The sequence below is a fragment of the Pinus tabuliformis genome, chromosome X (genome assembly GCF_031772625.1).
Source record: "Pinus tabuliformis cultivar Carrire ecotype Pingquan chromosome X, CPIR1, whole genome shotgun sequence".
NCBI classification, from domain to species: Eukaryota; Viridiplantae; Streptophyta; class Pinopsida; order Pinales; family Pinaceae; genus Pinus; species Pinus tabuliformis.
In genome coordinates, this window is record NC_142308.1 from 389,782,388 (window position 1) to 389,808,390 (window position 26,003).

General features: G+C 38.6%; 1 protein-coding gene across 2 annotated transcripts in view; it reads left to right on the top strand.

Moving 5' to 3' along the window:
- Positions 1–26,003, top strand: part of LOC149140175 (protein IQ-DOMAIN 9-like) — a 91,685-nt gene that overhangs the window by 29,800 nt on the left and 35,882 nt on the right. The window contains exons 3-4 of one of the 2 annotated variants that reach the window (XM_089448821.1): positions 2,038–2,107; positions 2,212–2,288. In XM_089448821.1, the coding sequence (XP_089304947.1) occupies positions 2,038–2,107; positions 2,212–2,288 (147 nt within the window). Of the gene's footprint in view, positions 1–2,034; positions 2,108–2,211; positions 2,289–26,003 lie in introns of both variants that reach the window. The other variant, XM_089448820.1, reaches the window with a different exon arrangement.

Below are 26,003 nucleotides of genomic sequence, written 5' to 3' on the forward strand. Positions count from 1 at the left end.
AAATTAGCTCTTGATAAATTTAACACTTGAGTGGTTTTTTCCTTCTCTCCTTTTTTACCAATTCGTTGTCCTCCTAATTTCTCTTTAGAAATTTGAGCCACCTTGGCTTAGTATTTTCTTTCAAGCAATTCAAATTGCCTTAATTTTCTCCTTTTTGGATTTTAGAATTTAGTTAGCCTTGTTTTTTGGTCAAGTAATTCGAGTGGCCTAGTTTCTCTCTTGCATGGCAATCTTGAGTTCAAAGGTTTTTTCCTATTTTGCCATTTTAATTAAGAGGTTGAATTTGTGGAGGAAAAATAGGGAGAATTTGTAGGAAAATGTGAGATAATGGAGGAGAACAATTAGGGGAATAAGTGATGGGAAATTAGGAGAGATTTTCGGGAAGGGAAAATGCATGAGGAGAGATAAAATATTAGGAGGGAAAATAAATATGATCAAGTGCCATGTCATTAATGACCCGTCCAGTTCTAATCCACATGTGCACCCTCAACTATTACCATGTATCCACCCCTCAGATTGCCACTTCATGCTGCAAAAAATAGACTTACCCAAAAATAGGCACTGCTAAAGTAGTAATATGTTTGCATGTCCACAATATTATATTCATTATTCTTGGAATATGATGGAGAACCTGGATTTGCTGTCAGCATCGCCACATTGAGACTGCTAAAAATAGAAAGTTCTCAGAATAGAATGAAGCCACCACCACTAGACTCAGAACTTAATGGGGAGTCCATATATGTAGTCACTGGTGCCTGGTTCTGACTACTAAAAGTAGAAAGTTCTCAGATTTGGATGAGAACAACACTATTGAATTCAGAATGCAGTGGGGAACCTATATTTGTAATCAAGCGTGACACACGACCATTGCTAAAAATAGAAAGTTCTTGGAATCATATCTTAATATACTCATTGGATTCGTCTTTCATTAAGGATTTTAAATCTGCCATCAGAGTCGACATGCAAGTACTGCTAAAAATAGAAAGTTTTCACATGTTGCCCATAAGTAGCTCATCGAACTCGGTATCTCACAAGGATTCTAAAGATACCATTATCTTTGAAATGTGAGCCTCCATATGCAACCTGCTAAAAATAGCAAGTGCCATGCTTGTTGCTTGGAAAAGCCTCGCTTGAATCATGAGTTTATAAGGACTCCAAATATGTGATATGTATCATCACCGCAACTGCCTTTCCTACAAGGTAAGGAACCTGCTTAAAATAGCAACTCTCTCAAAACTGTGCAAAAAATATGTCTCAATCATCACTGGATCAATCCTATAACTAATCAGGATAAAACCTTCCCCAGCCTGTATCTATATCAATCTGTGAACCTCCAGCTGAATGAAATGTGCTGGTCCTTAACGCTCTGAATTTGTAAGGGGCAAATTCAGCGGTTAACACCGTCTTGATTCTTTACCGTATAAATGATGATGAATATGAATTATAATTAGATGGTGTATCATTGTATTTCATTTTGATGTGGTCATTGATGATTTTACAATGAGATCTCCAATGATTCACTTATCTTGTATACCAATTTCCAAATTGTGTATTTGCTGATTGGTTCATGGATATTGCTGCTTTAATCGTTAAAATTTGTTTAATTATGTATAAAACACTCTATTAAATCTATTTTTTATATTTCAATTTTTTATCTTTAATATTTGGGGCTGGGAATCTGATGTCCTTGGTGACATCTCCTGAAATATTGGGGGTCTGTCCATGTGATGCATTCTGATGTCCCCAAATCTTGGTGGAACACTGATGTTGTATCCCTGTTGACTGACTAGCAATGCACTACATCATTACTTTCTAAGATAAAGGTCATATGAAACCAAGGCAGGTACAGGTGTTCAATGTATTTCCTAAAAAGTAACAATAATAATGTTTCCAGAATATGCTTCTATATTGCAAGGTTCATCAATTCATTAATTCATTATGGTTTATGCCATTTTTATTTTCTCAATTGACTCACTCTATATACTTGCCATATTTTTTCTATATTGGACTCATTAATTGATTTCTTTGCTGCAGCAGGAAAAGGTACCAGCTGAAAAAACCAAGTTTTGGCAAAGAAAGAATCGTTCTCGAGATAAAAACATTAGAGGTTTGGAAAATATACAAAATGAGAGTACTATTTTTTATATGCTAGATGCTGATTCAAAATATTTGGCTGCAAAATCTCTTAATAAAGTTGTTGGACACATGCAGGAATGTTTAATAAATATGGGCCTTTGAAAGAGGAGAAGGCCGCTATTTACATTCAGACTGAATTTCGTGGGTATTTGGTATGTCCTTTTGGCTTTCGCAGCAATCATTTAACACATACAATGCAGAAATGAGTAAACTAACTATTTTTTTTGAATAATGATGGAGATTCTTGTTACATGCTTTTCCGAGATTAATGCTATCCTACATTTCGGAAATGTTTATGTTATAAGCAACTGAATATTAGCCAAGTTCTTTCACTGGATTTGAAAAATCAAATGTCTTGAATAGGCTTCTTACATAAATATGATTATAGACCAAATGATATTTACCACGTTGCTAAGAATGTATGTTGCTTGTAAGCGTTGATGAATCTATATATCGATATATGAAGCCTGTCATCAAATAGAAATTAGTTAGTGCCAAACAACCTTGTCTTACAGTCTAGAATCTGGACTACAAGGTGATAGGTAGATTTTAAGCACTTATTCTCTTATAAATGAAATATGCGTCCAAGATTAAAGAGAATACTTTGGAAACTAAGAATGCAATTTGAGCTGGTTAATGAAAAGAAGTACATAAGCATGAAAGAACATCTGAAGGATATGGTACTTTACTTAGCTTGAGCAACTGCAATTTTCATGAGGACAAAAGCTTTAACCAGTAAATAGCATTTATGAAGAGTAAAATAAACAAACTAGTCTGGAGAGCAGGCTTGGGAAATCATGGGATTTATCCTCTAATAACTGGACCAGTGTTGCACGAAACGCCCCCCAGGATCAAAACCCCGAAACGCGACCCATACAGATCTGTGGGTGATCCACCCCTCGAAACACGCCCTGGAAATTTTGAAACACAGAATGGGAAACGTCCGGCCCAATCCGCGTTTCGGAATTTCCGGGATGCATGTTGGGGGGCAGATCACCCGATCAAAACGCCACGAATTGGGGCAGCTTCTGTACGGATCGTGATCGACTCCGTGGGCAGCCGACCGGTTTTGCCGTGTGGCCCCACTAATGCGATTTTATTTATTTATTTTTGTTAACTAGTGGTTGGGGGTGGGTCTTAGTTGGGTTAGGGAAGGGAATGAAGGGATTAAAAGGTTCTTTCACCTCTCATTTACTCACTTGTATTTTTGGAGAGCTTGGAGAAGAGAGGAGAAAGAGAGGAGAGACTTGAGGAGAGAGTTGAGGAGTGAAGAAGGAGGAGCTAGGAGAAGGAGGAGGAGCTTGGAGGAGTAAAGAAGGGCTTCCATCTACAAGAGCTAAAGAGGTAAGTGCAAACCCCAAACTCCTTCATTTTTTTGTCATTGTTTTTTGTATTTTTCTCCTCCCTCCCCTACTCTTTCCTATTCTTTCTTCTTGCTCATTTAATTGTAGGTTGTCCACCACCTATATTCATATTTCAAGATGGTGTTCTTTTGGCTTCTATGTATCATTCCACTTTGGTTTTCATGATGACAAGGGGGAGTAGGAATAGAAGGGAAGAAGAACAAGACGATAGTGGTCCCCATATGAGTGACCGAATGTATGATGAGGAGGAAGGGTTTGAAGAGGAAGGGGATGAACTTGAAGAGAACACTGAAACACTAGAGGGGAAAGCTGCATTGACACCCTTGTGGAACTATGTGACCAAACTTGGAGGGGGAAAAGGTGGTGGAAGCTACAAATTTTTGTGCCCTCATGTTTGTCATGGAGGAAAACCATTTAGCGGTTCATATACTCGTGTGAGGAGGCATCTTTGTGCGGTGATGGACAATGATGAGAAAAAGGGTGCTGTGGGGATACAAAGTTGGAAGAAAATACATCCAAATAGAGGAGGTTGCACAACAAAAAAGCAAGAAACAAAAACTTAGTCTGAATCAAGTGCAACCTCTAGATTTGGTAGCTCATCTCCTCATGGTACTTTTGCAAGCTCTGGAGGTAAAAGAACAATAGGGTATTTCCTAAATGTTGCTGGGAGGGATGATATGGATGGAAAGATAGTTCTATTTCTTTGTGTTTGCGGTGTACCATTCAATGTGCTTTGCTCTCCCTATTGGCATGAAATGGTAAAGGCCATCAATGAAGCCCCAAAAGGATACAAGGCCCCCAACTATGAGAAAGCTAGAACAATGTTATTAGAAAGAGAAAAAGCAAAGGTTCAAAGAGTTTTGACACATTTTACAAATGAGTGGGTGGATTGTGGGGTATCCATTGTATCAGATGGGTGGACAAATATTAGAAACCAACATTTGATAAATGTTCTTGGTGTTTTTGCTAGTGGTGCAGTATTTATTACATGTCATGACTCCTCCTCCATTAGTGCAACTTCCCAAAACATTACAGATCTCCTATTGCAATCAATCAAAGATGTTGGTCCTAATAATGTGGTTCAAGTGATCACAGATAATGCAGCGAATTGTAAGGCAACATGAAAAGTTATTTAGCATACTCATCCCCACATCTCTTGGTCTGGGTGCTTGGTGCACACATTGAACCTTTTGGTGCATGATATTGTGAAGCATAAAGAATGTGGGTGGATTAATGAGCTCTACAAGAGATGAAAGCAACTCATTAAATTTATCACAAGGCATACAAGGGTAAACTACTTCTATGGCACTTACTCCAAGTTGCAGTTGCTTAAACTTGCAAAAGTAAGATTTGCCAGTTTTTACCTCACCTTTAGGCGGCTAGTGAAGGTGAGACAAGCTTTAACTAATATGGTGACCTCTGAATCATGGGAGGAAATTAACACTATTCTTGACATGTACTTTTGGTCACAGGTTAAATATGTTTTGCAATTCACCAAACCAATTTATTACCTGATCAAGTTTGTAGATTTAGATCGGCCAATAATTGGGGAGGTGTATGAGCAAATGGATAGCATGTTGGGGCATATTAAAGACATTGTTGAGCCTAGAGATATCACCTTGTACAATTATATTCGTGCAGAGGTGGAAAAACCATGGGATATGCTAAATGTTCCATTGCATGCATTAGCATATGTTTTTACACCTAAATACTATCATCCATCATGGTTTTCAACACCAGCACCTGGGGGGGGGGGGAGCAGGAGAAAACCACACCTAGATCCAAAGGTTCTAGAAAAATATATGATTGCATTGGTTAAATTAGTCGCTGATGAGGAGGAAGCTACCATGGTATGAAAACAGTTGAGCAACTATACGCTTAGCATTGGTCCATTTGGGAGCATGCATGCAATTAGAGATTGAAAGACTTTTTCTTCTCTTGATTGGTGGAACATTCATGGAGGTGCTACTCCACTTCTACAAACTTTGGCATTGCGGGTGCTATCATAGGTGGTAAACACTTCTTCTGCAGAGAGGTGTTGGAGCTCTTATTCTTTGATCCATAGTGTTAAAAGGAACAGTTTGAGTTTAGACCGGGCAAAGAGCTTGGTTTATGTTCATTACAACTTGTGATTGTTGCCCCATTACTGTGATGATGCAAAGACTTATAAATACCTTAAGGTTTGGGACAAGAATTCAGAGGAGCCCAATTTGGAGGATGGAGTGTTGCCATTAGAGCAATTAGAGGATGCTCTTATCCTGGATGATGATGATTAAGTTGAGATGCCACCCCCATCTGGTCCCTTGGTTCCCAGGTTCCATGGTTCAACACCAACAACAGTGGCTTTATCTTCATCAGTTTCAGTGCCACAATTTCCACGGCCACCATCTACTTCATTGCCACCATGTGGAGGCCCACCGCCACGTACTCTTCGTGGTGGAAGGAGGCGAGATTAGTATATATATTCTTCACAATTTACTACTTTTGTCACAGATTAGACTTGTAGGCTTGTTGTGAATTTGAACTTTTTTGTCTTGGTGGTGGTCAAGTGGCCGATTTTGTAAACATCATTATTTGAATTTTGGACATGACTAATGTTGATAGTTGCTCACTTGCTAGATAATATGCTTTATGTTTTATGTTTTATGGTATGCTTAAATGGTTTATTTTTATAATATGCTTAAAAATTTGATGTATGTTTGTAATTGCTAGAATATAGATGGTTGATGCTCGAATAATTAATCATTGCTGTATAATGGAATCATGGATGCCATATCTATCTTGATTTATGTAAAAATATGCATGTTTTCATGTCTTCTACAACTAATTTGGTATTTGGGATGTTTGTTTTGAATATAAATGCAATATATATATATTAGACGCTTATGAGACGCTTCCGCGTCTCCACTTTGTGCAACGTTGAAGTGGACAATCACTGGCACTTTTTCATCCTCATGCGGGAAGTTGTATTTTTTTGAGGTTTTATGTCTCTTATATGGGGAATCATGGTCTATGTTGAGAATATTTTCTTAGAACATTGGTTCTAATGTAAAGGAGAATGTGTTTGTTCGATTAATCTCGGTATTACTTGTTCCTATCATTCAATTCTTATTTATAGCGGTGTGGATGTGGGTTGTCTGCAGTTTTAGTTTATTAGCCACATATCGAGATATTAATTTTTCTAATGGCCATTGTCTACAAATATCAAATACAAACAACCAAAATATATGTATTGTTGTCGCTTAAATTGTACACAAAATTGTGACAATGCTCAGGGCAAGGACTGTAGTGTACTGGGGTAATTTTGACCTAGTTTCCCTAGGGTTTTTCAATAAAAATTGCAAACAAATAATGACAATGTAGATTGTAATTCTTCAATTCACCAAGTATGACTGCAATGATACTACTAGGATAACAGTGCTATACGAATCTTTCTATCATATAATTCAACAATACTATCATCAATTCAATGATCGCAGCGTTCCGATATTCATAGCTTTAGAAATGTAATTGCATAGATATAGCTCGCAATACACATGTATTTACTACCACACAGAGTCCAAGAAATTCAAACACGAAATTCCAGTCATTAAACAATTATGTTTAACCCTAATTGCATATAGAATCAAATTTGGACCACCGGACAATTAGAAACCTTTTTTGTCCATCGTAATTCCCTTTTTCAAGAGCGACTGCTGTGATAGGTTCCCTCCATCACGCTTACAGGTCTCGATTTGGTTACTCGCTTCAGATAGTGTTTTCAAGAGCGACTGCTGTGATAGGTTCCCTCCATCACGCTTACAAGTCTCGATTTGGTTACTTGCTTCAGATAGTGACTAAGGCCGGATCACTCGATATTGCCTGACAAATCTTTGCATGCCTCAGGGAGTTGCGATTTGTGTAGACAAGAAGAGATGCTCCGTTGCCCTATTTAAATGCTTAGAATATCTTGGAATGGTGGATAAAAGCTCTTGCTGACTTGCTTGGATACTAGCCCAACTACGATTCTCGTTTTTTACGCTACAGGTTTTTCTCCGATTGGTTGATACCATAAATTAAGCTGCTGTAGAGAATTCGATTCCTGGACTCAGCTATGCTAGAATAAATGCAACAAGAAACCCTTGTTGCCACTTCTAAATGATGTGGTGCCCAGATAAAAGAAACAAAAACCCTTAACGATATCTGCTACCTCTCAGATTACACAATCATCTACGCATAATCTTGCTGCCTCTATTATGACGTTTCTGTGTTTTGAACGAGACTCGTTGTTCTTCTAGGAAGTAATTCCTATGCGAGAACAAGTAATAGAATGATGCATTCTCCAATGAGACCTTTGTGCCTAGAATGAGGGTCGATGCCAAACAAAATTCTGCTTCCTTTAAAATCATCTCTGCTAGACACAAAATCAATAAAAGTTTTGCTGCCTCTCAGCTCCCTTCTTTCCTATACCAGAATAAAGATCAAGACCACAAAAGAAATTCGCTGCCTCAGATAGACTCCTATACCAAAATAGAGGGAATAGAGAGAGAAAAATGTCAACTAGGGTGGAATATTTATCCACCGAAATTGACAAGAGAAATTGGGGTCTTAAAACCCTCAGAGCTAACACTCAAAACAAAATGAAATGATCCACAATGGTGCCTCCAAATGAATTCAATCCCCCATTATTTATAGACTTCATGGAGGGGTTTCACTTTCTTAATTGGTTGAGTGTATCTTACTCAAAACCTCAGTTTTGGGTTTTTTCCCCAACTGACCCAAAACTTAACCAACAATGGGTATTTTGGGTTTTTATCCCATTTATGAAGGACTATAGCCTACAGGGACAAATACGCTACTAAGTCCATTGATCCTCAATTTGTTGAGGACATTACTGTCCCCCGTACCCGAATTTCTTGCCCTCAAGCAATTGCAAATTCGGGTGTTTCAGAATCTGTTTTCCTTCCCACTTTGCATCCTCCTCTGGTAAATTCTTCCATCTGATGAGGTATTCCAGAATTACTCTTCCCCTTAACTTCTTTTCCTGCACGACCACGATTGTTTTTGGAATCAATTCTAGTTGTCCTTCATCTAATGGTGGCAACTCGACAGAGGTGGTGACCTACAACCTTTTTGAGGCATGATACATGGAATGCATTGTGGATTTTGCGATCACTCGGTAGCTCCAACTCATATGCCACTTTAACCACTATATGGAGAATTTTATAAGGTCCATAAAACCTCGACTTCAATTTTTTTTCCTTGCTTTTCTTGAGTGTACACTGCTTATAGGGTTGCAATCGCAAGAAGACAAGATCCCCCACCTCAAAATTGTGTTCTGTCCGATGCTGGTCTGCATACAACTTCTACCGATTTTGGGCAACCTGAATATTCTCCTTGAGTACCTTGAGAATGTTTTGACTCATGGATCTAGTTTTTGGCAAGGGGTGCCTTGCTGTCTCCAAAGATTCCGTCGATGAAGGATGGTGCATAATATCCATATAGAGCCCTGAAAGGTGTCATCCCATTGGATAGGTGTTGGGTTGTGTTGTAGCAGTGCTCCCCAAGGTACCACTTAATCCATGTTTTCTGCTGACCTGTCACATAGTTGCGCAGATACCCTTCAATCCATTTATTCACAATTTCTGTTTGATTGTCAGCTTGAAGGTGATAGCTAGTGCTAGGGGTCAATTCGGTTCCCACAAGTCTGAAAAGTTCCTTCCAAAATGCGCCGATAAATCTACTATCACAATTGCTCACTATATTCTTCGACAACCCATGTAGCCTAAAGACCTCTTTGAAGAACAATTCGATCACTTCTTTGGTCGAGTAATCAACTGAGATGGAAAAAAATGTGCTAATTTAGTCAACCTATCCACCACTGTATATATGTAGTCCCTTCCTTGCGCTTTGGGTAACCTTGTGATGAAATCTATTGAAATGCTTTCCCATTTTTGTTCTGGAGTTGGTAGAGGTTGGAGAAGACCTGCAGGATGTGTGTGCTCAACCTTATTTTGTTGACATGTCATGCATCCCCTGACGTATTTCATCACATCTTCCTTGAGCCATTTCCACGAAAATCGTTCCCGAATTTGACAATACGTCTTGAAGAATCCCTGATGTTCAGTTGAAGGAATATCATGTGTAATTGTCAATTTTTTCTCCTTGAGTGTAGATTCAGGAACCAAGTATATCCTGTCTTTATAGTAAATAACTTCATCAACTATTTTGTACTTGTCATCTTGGATGATCTTGTCGAATAGTGTGCAAGCAAACTGGTTCTTGGCATATTCTGTAGGGAGGTGTGCCTTTTAGTCCTTTGTGAGTTCCATGAGGGTGTATGTTGCTGGCTTCCTGGAAAGTGCATTGGCCACAATGTTCTTCTTCCCCTTCACATATTCAATGTCAAAATCATAAGCTTGGATTTTACTTACCCATTTCTATTGTTGTTTGTTCAGGTCCCTTTGTCCCAAGAAATGGCATAGACTTAGTCTTGACTACGAACCTATTGCCTACCAGATACTGTTTGAACTTTGCCAATGCGTGCATGATAGCCAACATCTCCTTGTCATATATGGAGTAAAGTGTTTTGGTATCTTCCAACTTCCGACATTCAAATGCAATTGGGTGGCGTTTCTGCATTAGGATGACCCCTATTCCTTCTCCTGATGCATCACACTCTAATATGAATGGTTGGCCAAAGTCAGGAAGGGCCAATATCGAACACGAGCTCATTATTTATTTGAGCCTGTTAAATGCCTTGTTAGATGCTCTGTCCATTTGAATGCCCTCCTTTTTTCAAATCTGTCAGGGGTGCACTTAACTGGGAGAATCCTTTAATGAACTGCCGATAATAGCTAAAGAACCCAAGGAAACCTCGTAATTCTGTTAGGGTTTTGGGTGTAGGCCAATCCACTATGGCTTGGATCTTCTCTTGATGAACTTGTACCCCCTTTGCCCTGATCATATGAACTAAATAAAGAATCTTCATCAACCCAAACTTGCATTTTGATGCCTTGGCATAAAGACACTATTCTTGCATGATGCTTAAAATTTATTCCAAGTGTCCCAAATGATCATCCCACATCTTATTGTAGATGAGGAGGTCGTCAAAGAACACCAACAAAAACTTCCTTAATTTCTTGTTGAAAATGTTGTTCATGCATGATTGGAAGGTAGGGGGGGTGTTGGTTAGCCCAAATGGCGTGACTAGAAATTCAAAATGTCCGTAGTGGCATAAGAATGTTGTTTTCGACATGTCACCTCTCGAACTCAAATTTGGTGATATTCGGATCGCAGATCGATCTTTGGAAAATACACTGCTCCGTGTAATTCATCCAACAACTCATCGATCCGGGGAATGGGGTACCTATTTTTGATGGTCTTCTTGTTGAGTGCTCAGTAGTCAATATACATTCTGCATGTGCCATCCTTCTTCACCAAGACCACAAATGATGCAAATGGGCTTGAGTTGGGTTTGATATGCCCCATGGACAACAATTCTAGATGGTTTTTTCTATCTCGTCCTTGAACTTCTTCGGATGTTGGTATGGTGTGGTTATCATAGGCTTAGCTCCCTCCAACTCAATAGTGTGCTCGAAACCTATTTTGGGCAGAGCAACCCTGGGGGAATATCGTCAAACACCTGGTTGTGTCTGTCCAACATATATTGAATATCTACTGCATATTGTGGTTTGTCATTGCCAGGTGGCTTCTAGGTCATAACCTTGCACTCTGCTGCTTATGCTATATCCCCGTGCCTAAAAAAGGCTCCCATCCTTCTGACTGAAACGATTTATTGCCCGCCATTTGTCATGCCTCTTAATATGACCTTACTGCCATTTGGTGCTCTATATTCCATTTCTAGCGCTTGGTAGTCCATCGTATGTTTGCCCAATGAATATAACCATTGAACTCCCAATACCATGTTGAGGTCTGCGAGATCTATTACATAAAAATCACTGTTAAAAGTATAGTTACCAAGAGTTACACTCAAACCTGGGATCATTCGTGTGCAATCCAATTTGTACCGTCCGTAACTATCACATCCAAGCCTTCAAACTCTTCGATGGAAAGTCCCCTTTTAGTTACAAGTGTTGCATCAATGAAGTTGTGCGTGGCTCCTCCATCAATTAGGGCTTTGATGCGTTGTCCCTTGACGACTTCCTTGAAATTGAAGGTGTAATATTTGGGCGTGCCTGAAAGGGTTACAATATTGACCTATGGTCATGTCCTCTTTTCTCCTTTGGGCCTTTCCTCTTGTGGCAGTTCTTCTTTGGAGCTGTCAGGCTTCTCTTCTTCCTTTGCTTCCTTTTGCAGTGGTTTTTCATCGGTACTTGGAGTGGCCTCTTCTTCTTCTTCTTAGTCGTTAGAGAGCACTTCGATGTAGTGGATCTTCCCCTTTCCTAAACAACGATGACCAAGTTCCCATGGTTCCTTGCAAGTAAAAGATAGTTTTTTCCTCGTCAGTTCGCTTCGAGTTTCCTCATCTAGTCGGTCTCTTTTGGGCCCATCACTTTGGGAAGGCTTCTTCTCATTATCTTTTGGAGGGATGAAAGGCTTGGATGAAGCCTTAGCTTTAGAGGCTACATTTCCTAAATCTCGAGTCTTCTTGATGGCTTCTTGAAGAGTGGTGGGATTGAATGCTTTGACCCATCCTTGTAGGGACTCAACTAGTGCTTCAGTGAAAAGCGTAACTAATCGCTCTTCTGATATATTTGTTACCATAACTGCGGTGCGTTCAAATTCTGCAATAAACTCTTCATGTGACCCTGTTTGCTTAAGTCGTGCCAGTTCTATGAAGTGGATTTCTGGGTTCTTTTGGTCGAATCTTTCTATTAGCCTTTATGTAAAATCTTCATAAGAGGTGATGTTAGCATGGCCTAGAGTGAATAGACCATGATACCACCACTGATGTGCTTCCCCTTCTAAATGTAATGTGGAAAATTGGATTGTGTCTACCTCAGCCATAGGATTGAGCCTGAAGTAGGTGTCCAATTTTTGCACCCAAGCCCTTGCTGTACATTTAGATGATCCATCAAATGAGGGTAAAGGAAGTTTACTCACCTTGCATGCCAGTTCTCCATTAGGCTACCCCCGAGGCCTATTCCGATATCTGAAGTTGTTGTACTCGCTGAAGGTGATGGTTGCTTGAGTGTTTTCTTCCAATCTCACATAATCTCGAACATACTCATTAAGAAGTTGATTTGGCTTAATTGCTTCTTGGGTTGGTGGTACTTGATTATTTGTGAATTGTGGGAGTAACCACTGACTGCTTCTTTCGTTGTTCGCTCGGTTATTGGGCTCTCCAGAATTGTGGTTCCCGCTTCCTTCAATTGTGGTTCGGTTGTTGGTAGCAACATTTTGTTGCCCTGTAAGGTGAATAATTAGTTGAGTGAGTTGTTGCTGTCCTTGAGCTAATACTTGTGCTATCTCTCATTGACCCTGAAGCATTTGTTGCTGTTGTTGATGCAATTGTTGGTTCATCTGTTGTTGACCCTGGATTAATTCGTGTAGCAAGATGTTAGGGTCACCTTGCCCGGTTCTTTCCTCCATGGTTGAACGAAGGGTGTTCTTTCTACGCCTTGCTATGACATTACTTGTATTCGTAGGAAGCATACAAGGCTCATATATGCACAACTGGCAGGATGCTTTGCACTCTGATGCCATTGTAGTGTACTGGGGTAATTTTGACCTAGTTTCCCTAGGATTTTTCAATAAAAATTGTAAACAGGTAGTGACAATGTAGATTGTAATTCTTCAATTGACCAAATATGATTGCAATGATACTACTACTACTATGATAACAGTGCTATACAAATCTTTCCATCATATGATTCAACAATACTGTCATCAATTCGATGATCGAAACGTTTCGATATTCACAATTTTAGAAATGAAATTGCATAGATATAGTTCGCAATACACATTTATTTACTACCACACGGAGTCCAAGAAACTCAAACACGAAATTCCACAGTCATTAAACAATTATGTTTAACCCTAATTGCATATAGAATCAAATCTGGACCACAGGACAGTTAGAAGCCTTCTCTGTCCATTGTAATTCCATTTTTCAAGAGTGGCTGCTGTGATAGGTTCCCTCCATCATGCCTACAAGTCTCAACTTGGCTGCTCGCTTCAGATATTGACTAAGGCCGGATCGCTCGATATTGCTTGACGAATCTTTGTGTGCCTCGGGGAGTTGCTATTTGTGCAGACAAGAAGAGACGCTCTGCTGCCCTATGTAAATGCTTAGAATATCTTGGAATGGTGGATAATAACTCTCGCGAACTTGCATGGATACTAGCCCAACTTCGACTTCCATCTTTTATGCTATAGGGTTTTACTCCGATTTTTTGATACCATAAATTAAGTCGCTGTAGAGAATTCGCTTTGTGGACCTAGTTATGCCAAAATAAATGCAACGAGAAACCCTCATTGCCACTTCTAAATGATGTGGTGCCTAGATCAAAGAAACAAAACCCCTTAACGATATTCGCTGCCTCTCATGGATTACACAATCATCTGTGCATAATCTTGCTTCCTCTATTATGACGTTTCTGTGTTCAGAATGAGAGTCGCTGCCCTTCCAGGAAGTAATTCATGTGCCTAGAACAAGTAATAGAATGCTTCCTTCCCCAATGAGACCTTTGTGCCTAGAATGAGGGTCGATGTTAAACAAAATTTTGCTTCCTTTAAAATCCTCTTTGCTAGACACATAATTGATAAAAGTTTTGTCGCGTCTCAGCTGCCTTCTTTCCTATACCAGAACAAAGATCAGCACCACAAAAGAAATTCGTTGCGTCAGATAGACTCTTGTACCAAAACAAAAGGAATAGAGAGAAAAATGTCAACTAGGGTGTGTTGACACCTAATCCTCAGGATTGGGTGAATATAATGTAAATAGATAAATAAGTAATATGAACAGTCATCGGGAGATGAAGTGAACAGTCTCTCCCTCATGTATATAATGAAGACCTACATGATGGAATAAGACATACAAATCATTTTTGCCTTGAGGAGTTACTGCCTGGCCTGACATGGTATCAGAGCCAGCTCCATTTTTAGCTTTTATGCCCTTGTAACTCCCTTCTGCCATTTCTGCAGTCTGTCATATTATCCATTCCTATGCTCTCTGTCCTCTATTGTGCGTTTGGTATCTGCGCACCCACAAACGTGGTTTAATACTCCACGCTACTATACCAGCGGAATCCACGCTACTGTTGGTCTCGACCTTCTACATTTTTTGTAACGTTGCATATTTCGGTTGCCATACCCTAGTTACCCTGCCGCTGCCATACGCTCCCTCTCAGCGTCGACTCCACCATCGATGTCCTACACACTGCGCGCTGGCCTGACAAAGGTTTCACCGGAGGCTTCGCCATATCCAGGAGAGGGTTGCGTGGGGAATCCCTAGAGCTTCCGGACCTGTGCTGCGAAGCGCAAGTGCCAAAAGCTGCAGAAGGGCCTGCGATTCTGTTTCGAAACTGCGTCACAGGTACATATCTGTCTTTCTGGCCTCCATACACAGGTGAACACTGTTCCACTGTTACGTTGGCTTCCTTGGTATTCACATTGCGCAACAAATGTTGTTCCTCCACCACAATCGACTCTTATGTCCACACTTTGGTGACTATGATACAATGAAGGCTTGAGCACTGCTCTCTGTCCACAGTCTAATATGTTGAAATAACGCTTTTGTATTATATTCGATGTCCGTTGTGACCTGACACCATATATATCTCTGCTATAAATGACTCCCGTATAATGAATCTCAGTAACCAGAGAAGCCAGTTTTGTGATGAGGACCGGTCGCTTTACTTTGGATTTGATTATATCTCTACTGGATCTCACTGTTCTCATAGTGTTGGCTGATAAAGTCAAGAAAAGAAAATTTTCCAATTTTTGAGCTGACATCGGACCCACCTGTTACTTGAAAGAGATAGCAAAGTCTTCAAATTACAAATTTTCCATTTTCTGAAAAATAAAGATGGTTATTACTTGACTGAATAACGACTGGAATCTTCAAATTTAAACATCCTGTGTTGAAACTGTCATACCTCCTCCATACCACTCCTCCTCCATATAATACCTCCCGCAATAATACATTTGTCTTGCTGCTACCATAATTTCATTTTTCAAAAATTGCTACTACAGTGCATTTTTTTTCTAGCAGAAGTATTTTTCTATCAGCAGAAGTATTTTTTTACAGTATGTTTTCAATCATATCTATTGTGGGAATAGTTCTCACTGGCAAGGAGAACTATCCTGAGTGGTCCCAGATGATAAAACACACTCTCATTTTCAATGAGTTGTGGAAAGGAGTGTGTGTCGGAGACGGAGACAAGAACCAGAACAGCCTACCTCAGACAAAGAGCTCGTTATTTGGGAACACAAGAACAACAAAGCTTATGCATTAATTGCAGCATCTGTAAATGAAGAGGTGAGTCGCCATATTTTGCCATTTTCAACGGCCTTTGAAGCCTTACAAAAGGTGAAAGAACTCTATGACTCACATTCTGCACTTGAAGTTGTTCAACTCATGATTAAACTCTTCACTCTTGAACTGCAAAATAATGATCCTCTTGCTTTTGCATTTGAAGTAAAGTCTATAATGCATGATATTAAATCCACTAAGGTTGAATTGGATATTCCTCTTATCGCTTTTCTCAAGGCACTTTATCTTACTTACTCCAATTATCTTGAGTCATTGCAAGCAAATGGAAATCTCAAAGATATCACCTTTGACTCTCTTGTGAAAAAGTTTGTTGAAAGAGAGAAAGCTTTTGGAAAGAAGACAGCCCCTGAATCTTCTGAAGAGGCTGTGTGCCTTGCTCATAAAGAAAAGCGTCCTGCTCAAGAGTCTTCAAGAGGAAGAGGTGGTCGAAGAGGAAGAGGAAGATATTTCAGAGGCAGGGGGCAGACACTCTCAAGGAGAAAAGGTAGATTTGCACTGCATTAGCTGCAAAAGAAATGGATCACATGATGCCTCTACATGCAAGTTACCATGGGACAAAATTGAGCAGCAAAGAAACCAACAGAAAGGTAAAACTGATGATACAAACAAAGGTAAAGCACCTGAATCCGCTCACTATGTTGTGGCACAATGTAACATTGGAGTAAACGAAGATTTATTTAATGCTTCACTTGCTTCTTGGAAAAATGTTTGGTTGCTTGATTCAGGAGCAACCTGCCACATGACTCATAGAAAAGATTTTTTTGAAGAATTTACTGACAATGTTGATGGAGCAATATACTTTGTAAACCAATAAAAAATCAAGCCATCAGGGTTGGCACAATCAGGCTTAATTGCCTGGTCTTCCAGACTTTCTTCTGCACCATGTTCTATATCTCCCACAGTTGAAGAGAAACTTGCTGTCCTTGGTTCACATCCGCCAACAACGTCACTCCATTCATATGTTTGATGGCAAGCTTGAGGTGAGAAAAGCATCTGACCACTCACTTGTCATGAGGGGAATAGAAGAAGAAAGGCTTCTCAAGCTGCAAGGAACCTCTGCTCGTGCACAACATTTCTCATACAATTCTCATCATGAAGAAGGTACTCTTCCATCAAGTTTACTATGGCATGCTAGATTTGGACATTTGAACTATGACAGCCTCCGCTTGTTGAAGAAAAATGGTGTTGCTGGTTTGCCTACAATTCCTAGGAAACTAAAGCAATGTGATGCTTGCATTCTAGAAAAGCATAGCAAACAGTCTTTTCATGATTCACATTCAAGAGCACATAGAAAACTTGAACTCATTCATTCCGATTTATGTGGTCCAATGCTTGTTCCTTCTGCAAATGGAAATAAATATATGGTGACATTTATTGATGACTACACCAGAATGTGTTGGATTTATTTATTGAAGAACAAATCTGATGCTTTTCAAACATTCAAGAATTTTCATAAATGGATTGAAAATGATGCACAATCTCATATTGGGTCTATTCGCACTGATAATGGAAAAGAATACACATCAAATGAATTTGAAAACTATCTTCGCCAACATGGGATCAAACATCAAACAACTGTACCTTATAATCCCCAACAGAATGGTGTAGCTGAAAGAATGAATAGGACAATCTTAAATATGGTACGATCCATGCTCTTCTTCAAAAATGTAAAGATAATGTTTTGGGCTGATGCTGTTTTATGTGCTGCATATATAAATAATAGATGTCCATCTAATGCTATTAGAAACAAGACTCCATATGAAATGTGGTATGGACATGTTCCTTCGGTAAAGCATCTCAGGGTCTTTGGTTCCACCTGTTATGCTTTGATACCAAAGGTACATAGAAACAAACTTGGTGCTAGAAGTCGTAAGTGTATCTTCCTGGGATATTCAAAGTTCAAACACCTCCAAGGCATACTCTCTCTATGATGAAGTAAATAAAAAGTTTGTTGTATCTAGAGATGTAATTTTTCTTGAATCATCCAAAACTGACAATGTTATTGAGCGACAACTTGATAGAATTGGGAGACTCAATCTTGATTCCATCCCAACTCAATCAACGGAGCAGCCTGGACCATCTGAAAAAGGTCCCCCAAAGTGGTTGGCAAAGACGCTTAAAAGTGTTCATCCTGATGAGATTGGAAAGACAGGAACTAGAAATTCAAACCGACAAAATGGAGGTGATGTAGATGACTCTAATTCACCTGTTGATATGGATGTTTCTTATGATTGTGAATTGAACTTGTCTACAGATTTTGAACCAACTTCCTTCAAAGAAGCTGCTTCTCATAATGAATGGAAAGAAGCGATGCAAAAGGAGTATGATGCCCTCATAAAGAACGACACTTGGAATCTGGTTGATCCTCCATTAGGAACCAAACCAATTGGCTGCAAGTGGGTCTACAAGAACAAGTATAAAGCTGATGGCTCACTTGACAAGCACAAAGCTAGGCTTGTGGCAAAAGGTTTTGCACAGAAGGAAGGGGTCGATTATGAGGAAACTTTTGCCCCCACAACAAAATGGGCTACCATCTGGACACTCTTTGCCCTAGTAGCTCAGAATGGTTGGAAAGTCCATCAAATGGATGTAAAAACTGCTTTCTTAAATGGAGATCTAAAAGAGAATGTTTTTATGTCTCAGCTTGAAGGATTTGTTGTGAAAGGACATGAACATAAAGTATGCAAACTTGTGAAGTCCTTGTATGGCTTCAAACAAGCACCACGAGCCTGGTATGAAAAACTAACTGAGCATCTTCTAAAACTCAATTTCAAACATTATGATCTTGATGATGCAACTTTATTTGTCAAGAAAGTTGGCAAAACAGTTGTATATCTTGTGGTATATTTAGATGATCTTTTGATGATAGGGAACAATGAAAGCTACATTGCATCCATAAAGAAGGAATTGGGGAAAAGTTTTGAAATGATTGATTTGGGCTATGTTCATTACTTTCTTGGCATTGAAGTAACCCAACATCTGAAGTCCATATTTTCTTTTCAAAAGAAATACATTGGAGATCTGTTGAGCAGGTTTGGCATGATAGAATGCAATCCTCTTACTACTCCAATGGAACAAAACTTAAAGCTCACATCTATTGAAGGAAAAGAATTTGAGGATGCAACAAAGTATAGACAACTTGTAGGAAGTCTCAACTACCTAACTACTACCAGACCAGACATTTCGTTTGCTGTTGGAATCCTCTCCAAGTTTATGCAAAAGCCTTGTGAGGGACATTGGTCTGCTGCAAAAAGAGTTGTAAGGTACTTGAAGGGAACTCAAGACGTTGGAATCAAGTATACACAGGTGGACGACTTCAGCTTGATTGGATACTCTGATTCAGACTTTGATGGAGACAAAGAAATTGGGGTATCTACTTCAGGATATGCTATGAGTCTTGGATCAGGAGCTGTCTCCTGGAGATCACGCAAACAATCAGTTCCAACAGATTCCACAACAGAAGCAGAATACGTGGCAGCAGCTGAAGCAACAAAAGAAATTGTGTGGCTCAGGAAAATTCTTGAAGATTTGCAGGTAAAACAAGTACAATCAACTCCATTCATGATTGACAATACCTCTGCAATAAAGTTGGCCAAGAACCCAAAGTTCCATGATCGAACAAAGCACATCAATACTAAATATCATCTGATTCGACATCATGTTGAGGCCAAAACAATCCATCTCCATCATTGTTCCACTAATGAGCAAATTGCAGACATCTTCACCAAAGCGCTTGGAAGAGAAAAGCTTGAACGATTCAGAATGATGCTTGGACTCACCAACATCCCTTTAGATTAAGGGGGGGAATGTTGACACCTAATCCTGAGGATTGTGTGAATATAATGTAATTAGATAAATAAGTAATATGAACAGTCATCGAGAGATGAAGTGAACAGTCTCTCCCTCATGTATATAATGAAGACCTACCTGATGGAATAAGACATACGAATCATTTTTGCCTTAAGGAGTTACTGCCTGGCTTGACAAGGTGGAATCTTTCTCCACCGAAATTGACAATAGAAAATGGGATCTTAAAATCCTCAGAGCTAATGCTCAAAACATAATGAAATGATCCACAATGATGCCTCCAAATGAATTCAATCCCCATTATTTATAGACTTCCTGGAGGGGTTTCACTTTCTTAATTGGTTGTGTATATCTTACTCAAAACCCCAGTTTTGGGTTCTTTTGCCCACTTGACCCAAACTTGCCCAACAATGGGTATTTTGGGTTATTATCCCCTTTATGAAGGACCATAGCCTACAGGGACGGATAGGCTACTAAGTCCATTAATCATCAATTCGTTGAGGACATTATAGGGGCTTTCACTCTGATCCCTGCCCTCTCCATTTAAGCTGTCTCCTAAATGCAGGCTAAGGGGGATTGTTAAAATTGGCAACTAGGGCCAAACTCCAAATGAGTCATCTTATTTATGACAACTGACATTTTTCTTGGATTCCTCTCTCCTAGACGTGTAGGATTGATCTAAAGATCATCCCATTCTGACATGTAAAAATGAAGTTATGAATTTATTTTGATTATGGACAAATTGTCAAGGTCGGCCAACAAACTTATGTAGGCTTAGAAGCCCAATAGTCACGTCTATTCATCCTCAACGTTAGCCTATAAATACATGATGCCTCATCCTCATTTGGACACACTTTACTTCTCACACATCTCTGTCTCCTCACATTATTGTGTACGGATTTTTGGGTAGCTCTCCACATGTGCGAAGAAGGATTGTACTTTTCTGTTCCAGCGGTTGACCAGCGTTGACCGAATTTGCAGGAGGCTGTTTTGACTGCGTTGACCTGTTTTTGGTGTGATTTTGGGTGGAGGAATTCTGTCCTAGCAGGCTGCAGATCTGGGCACAAGAACCGAGGCAATCTGACCTCCTGTTTGACCAGCGTTGACTGTACTAGGGCTAGCCGTAGGGTTTACTTGTGTTGACTAGTTTTGACTGGACTTTTTCGGACTGATTAGACTTGTTGTTGGAGGCCGAAGTTGGTTGGGTTTGACCGAGCTGAATTGAGGAAGAAATATGCCATGTTGACCAGGGTTGACTTTTCTAGTTAGGGCTCTTTTGCTGCTGTTATAAATTATCAGAATTTGTAAATTGTACTCTCTCTCTGCTGAACTATTGAAGACCAAAAGAAGATTTGATCAAGGGTTTCTCCACTTTGGGGTTTCTCCTTCGCTGATGCCACATCTTGTGTCCTCTTGTCTTAGCTTGTATTCTACTGTTTATGTTTATGTTTATGTTCTATCAACATTTTACTTACATGTTTATGTGATTGCTAAACTGAAATTGATATTGGGCTCTGTTGTCGCCCAAAGTGTACACCTAAGGCACAACGCTCAAAGTAGGGGCTGTCACCTTAATCCCTACTCACTTCGTTTAGACTCTCTCCTAGTTAAGTCAAGGGGGGTAGTCCCTAAAGGTAATAATGAGGGGAAAACTTGTTGGAACAACAAGTTCTAGGAGATTTGAGACAAGGCAATTACTTCTCTAGGTAGCTTGAAGTGCGATTAGAGAGCAAGCTATGTTATCAAATTGAACAATGTGAGACCGATAATTTCAGCTAAAATAATATGACACTTAAGATGAGACCATAAGAGACCAGTGCCTAGATACAATGCTCAAATAAATTAGAGAATCTTGCTCAATGATGAAATATTCCTCAAGCCACAAGATAGGCAATACTGCAAGGAGAAATTAGTACAAGATGTAAGACTGATATATGAACAAGAGATAACTTTGCAAGAATAAAAAAAAGCAAGATACTTCCGTGATATAGCAATATCAGATGATAAAAATGAGTGGCAAGCACAAGAGAAATGTAACTTTGCAAGTAAGATTTAAGGGTGCTCATAAATCAATGGTATGCTAATGAGATGCAAGCTGTCAAAATATTTCAATGCAATAGATGCCAAGATAGCAAGGTTCCAAAAGTGAACAATGAAGCACTTTTAAGATTACTGAATAAAATAATGTCAATGCCTCTAGATATGTGCTTATATGAATGTCTTCCACTTGTGGCCAAATGCTTTCGTATAGGAAATACTGAATTACTTGCAACCAAGATATGAAATATCTATTCATAATCCCACTGCTGTCAAATACATATTAATCCACTACTTGGTCAAGACCAGCTCACAACACCATTCACCAGGATGCAACAGTCAATACCAAACTTTAATGTTGGGAGGAATGGAAATATACCACTGTAGTATCAGATATTAATAAACAAAAATCAATCACCCACACATCAAGGAACAAGAGCCCAAAACATGTTAGATCAATTTCTATTGCTTTAGTTCTTTATTATTAGGATTGTAATGTGATTTGGGTCTGTAATGTAGTGTTTCAGATCTGGTTATTAGACAGTCTGCAAATAAGCCACAGAGGAAAGGGATTGAGACTCTAAAGATTGTAGCCTTGTCTTGGTGACTAGGGTATTGATGCACACTGTTTAGAATTCAACCCAATGTTATAATTCTTATAATCACAATGTGTTAGCCCTGCAAAACAGCAAGATCAGATCTTCAAAATTTCATATCAGAATTCTATGAGAGAAATGTCAGCGCTCTAATGAATTCACAGTCAAGCAAGATTTCAGGACAAAATACGTAGCAACCTCTGCAATCAATGTATGGTGAATTCCTAATTGTTTTAGGCTTCTTGTTGTTGATTTTTAAGTAATATAGTGCATGCTTCAGATCTGGTTAGTTTGATGACATTCACAGCGAGTAATGGCAAAAGAAACAAACCTTTAAGGCCTTGAAACAATCAATGAAATTTTATGAGTAATTCGATTTTGACTGTAATTTGATCAAGGGTTAAAAAGGTTTAAATTTTAGGCTCACTACTTTGCGGCTTCCCTAATAAATTAAAAATCTGGAAAGATGTTCTCTGATGCTTACGGTTTTGAGAGAGAAAGGCCTCAAAATTTAAGTTAAACAAAGAGAAACAAAATTTTCTTGAAACCCTCTTGCAATATGACTTTCGCACCAGGTCTAGAGGCCTTTAAAAAAAAGAAAAGAAGTGCCTCTCAAAGGCCTCGATAAATGCCAAGAATTCGCTAAAGGAAAGAGCATTCAGATCAGAAGATTTGCAGCTTAGCAACGGTGGCAAGATTTTCTTTAAATACCTGATATTAACACCGTTAAATGAGGCATAAAGATGCATAAGATATCATTTTGAAAACCCTTGCAGCTGCCACAAAATTAGTAGGAAAAAAAGCTAGATGAATTTGTCCCAAAATGATGAAAACCCTCCTTTTTTAAAGAAAAAGAAATCTGAATGGGTTAGCATATGAATTTGCAAGTAAAATCAAACCCTTAAAGGTTTTGGGCCTCAAGCAAAATTTTATTGCTTGTCTCTGCAGGAAAACAATCAAATCAACCACAAATTCGAGTTTATAAACCCTAGATCTGAAAAATACAGAGAGAAGGTAGGTGAGGCCTGTAGCTGCAAGGAATAAAGCCCTGAACAATTTTTTGTGTCACAAAAATGCAAATTAATGTGAAATCAGGTCTGCCGTGTGGTCAGAAGAGCCCTGGAGGCTTGCGGCTCTTGAAGAAAGACTGCTTGACAGTAAAAACAGCCTTAACGTGAGGCTGGGCAAGAAGAAAGCCCTTGTTATCTATTCAGTTCCTCCTCTGAAATGATACCTGCAAGAATGAATTTAAGAAAAGAAAAACCCCAACGACTGCATATATAATGGAAAAGGCAAGAATGCACTTATGAAACTGCAACCATGGAGATACTTTCAAAAATTTGATGCCGTTGAATTAATTTATGGCTTCTAGGAATTTATCTTTATAATATCTGAAGCCTAGCTTTTCTAGAAGATTACAAATATTTGTGGCCCATCTCATAAAAACAAACGAATTGCAAAGTTTAATTAAATCACCCAAAAAGAAATTTGTAAATCAAAATTTAAATTTTTTTCTTAAAAGGTGCCAAGGGTCCCACAAAATATAAATAAAAAAAAGAATAAATAGAATTTCTAATGGACTATGTACAAGTTGTTAAATGTGTATCTATTTAAATATTTACAAAATGCTAAGTCTATTCAATAAAACTAAAAGAATTTATATACAATAAAATAAAATAAAATTTACAAATATGCTAAAACCCCAAAAAAAATTAAAAAGAAATAAAATAAATAAAACATCCAAAACCCGGATATACAAAAAATAAATAAAACCCCAGAAACCTATGTCAGAAAAACCAATTTTTTTTTTTTTTTTACAGATTTGTGTATATGATTGACAGATCTATTAGATCTAGGAAGTGTGAGTCCGACTCTGCTCCAAGATCTGATAATCCGAGGCTCTCAACAGCGAAATTTACCAATTTAGTACAGAAAAAATTAAAAATTTTAAAGTTTAAAGGAGGTGCTGAGCTCAAAACCTTTCATGCGTCACCCATAAAAAATATCTTATGATAAGCCCGAGATCAAATTAAATTGGACTTTTCAGAAAACACGGATCGAGAGTTGGCTTGTCCAACTGAAAACTTCTCGAACGCCCGATGATCTAAAAATCAAGACTTTCCTGCAAAACTCAATTCAACCATCAACATAGAGTGAGAAAACGATAATAAAATTCAGATAAATAGAGATCCTTGCTATTATATTCAAAACTTAAATTATCATTCAAACCCCAGCAACTGAGCAAGATACCTGTACTCAAATCACTCTTCAGAAAACTATCATCAATGGCTAAAAATAAATCTATGCATGAAAATGACACATCTTACAGTATTTCCACAAAGAGTAACACTAGCAGAAATTAACCCTAAAGTCTTTCTTTATTGCTCATAAAAAGATTACAAGAGAGCTTTTTGCTTAGTACATGATCCAGAGATCGGATGATCCTGATTGACAAAATGACCTCCTATTTAAAGATAAATCCTCCAACTGCTAGTTCGAGTGATCCACGTCAAAGCAATCTCGACCGTTGATGAGGATCAAAATTTCTTTTAATCTCATCCATCGAAATTTTAAATTCTTGAGGAAATTCGAATTTTTTAATTAAATGAATTTTAATTAATTCAAAAATTAAATTTTTTGAATTAATTTCCTCAAAATTTTAACTTTGATTTAACCCTAGGGACCAAGGGCTTAAAATTTAGCAAAATAAGTAATTTACCTCAGTCCCTGGACCTCTTAAAATTTAATTTTTTAAGGGCCAACAAATTTTGCCTTCGGAGAATTTAAATTTACCTAGGACCTAGAATTAATTAAATTTCTAGTTTAGGATTTTAATTAATTTTGGTCAAAAAATTTAATTAATTAATTTATGAGGGGATAAATTATTTTTCCAACCCTCAAGACACTTTACATCATGATTTTTACATTTTTTACATTTCAAAAGGGAAAACCCATTTGCAAAAGACCTCACAGACTACGCAGTTCTGTGACACAAATATATCTAGCAGATCAAATAATTTTAATAAAATAACCTAACCAAATAGTTAGGATTATTCTCAAATCATTTTTACATAGACTCGATCTAGAACACTAGAACTCCCCTAAGATCCCAGTGACAAAATCCATTCCGGCTTTGGGGTAAGGCTGAAGAAAAACTCTGCCGACCATCCGAGAATGGATCGGTAAGACAAAAAACCTCCCGGAATGTAGATTGTTACAAGAAAAGTAGGTTTACCTAGGTGACTACATACACGACACGAATCTACTGAGATTATTTACATTATACACATGCAGACTGGGTTTACATTATAAGATGATGATCAAGCTGATGATGATAGTTGGACGGCACGAACATATCGATTAGGCACTATCCCTTTTGCGAAAAAAGGGGTGTATTGCTATGGGTCGTTGACACATAACGGTCAATAGGCTCATAAAGAAATTGAAGTAAAATTGCTCTAAAGTATAGAACATACCATTGTTGCCTAAAATTAACATGGTATTAGAGCTGAGGTGAAGACAAAGCCCAAGCAAGAGTGAAAGAGTAATCACCAAAGATAGTTGGACAAGGACAAAAGACTCAATGGGTTCCTCATCCTACTTCTCGGCTGAAGACAAGCTCCA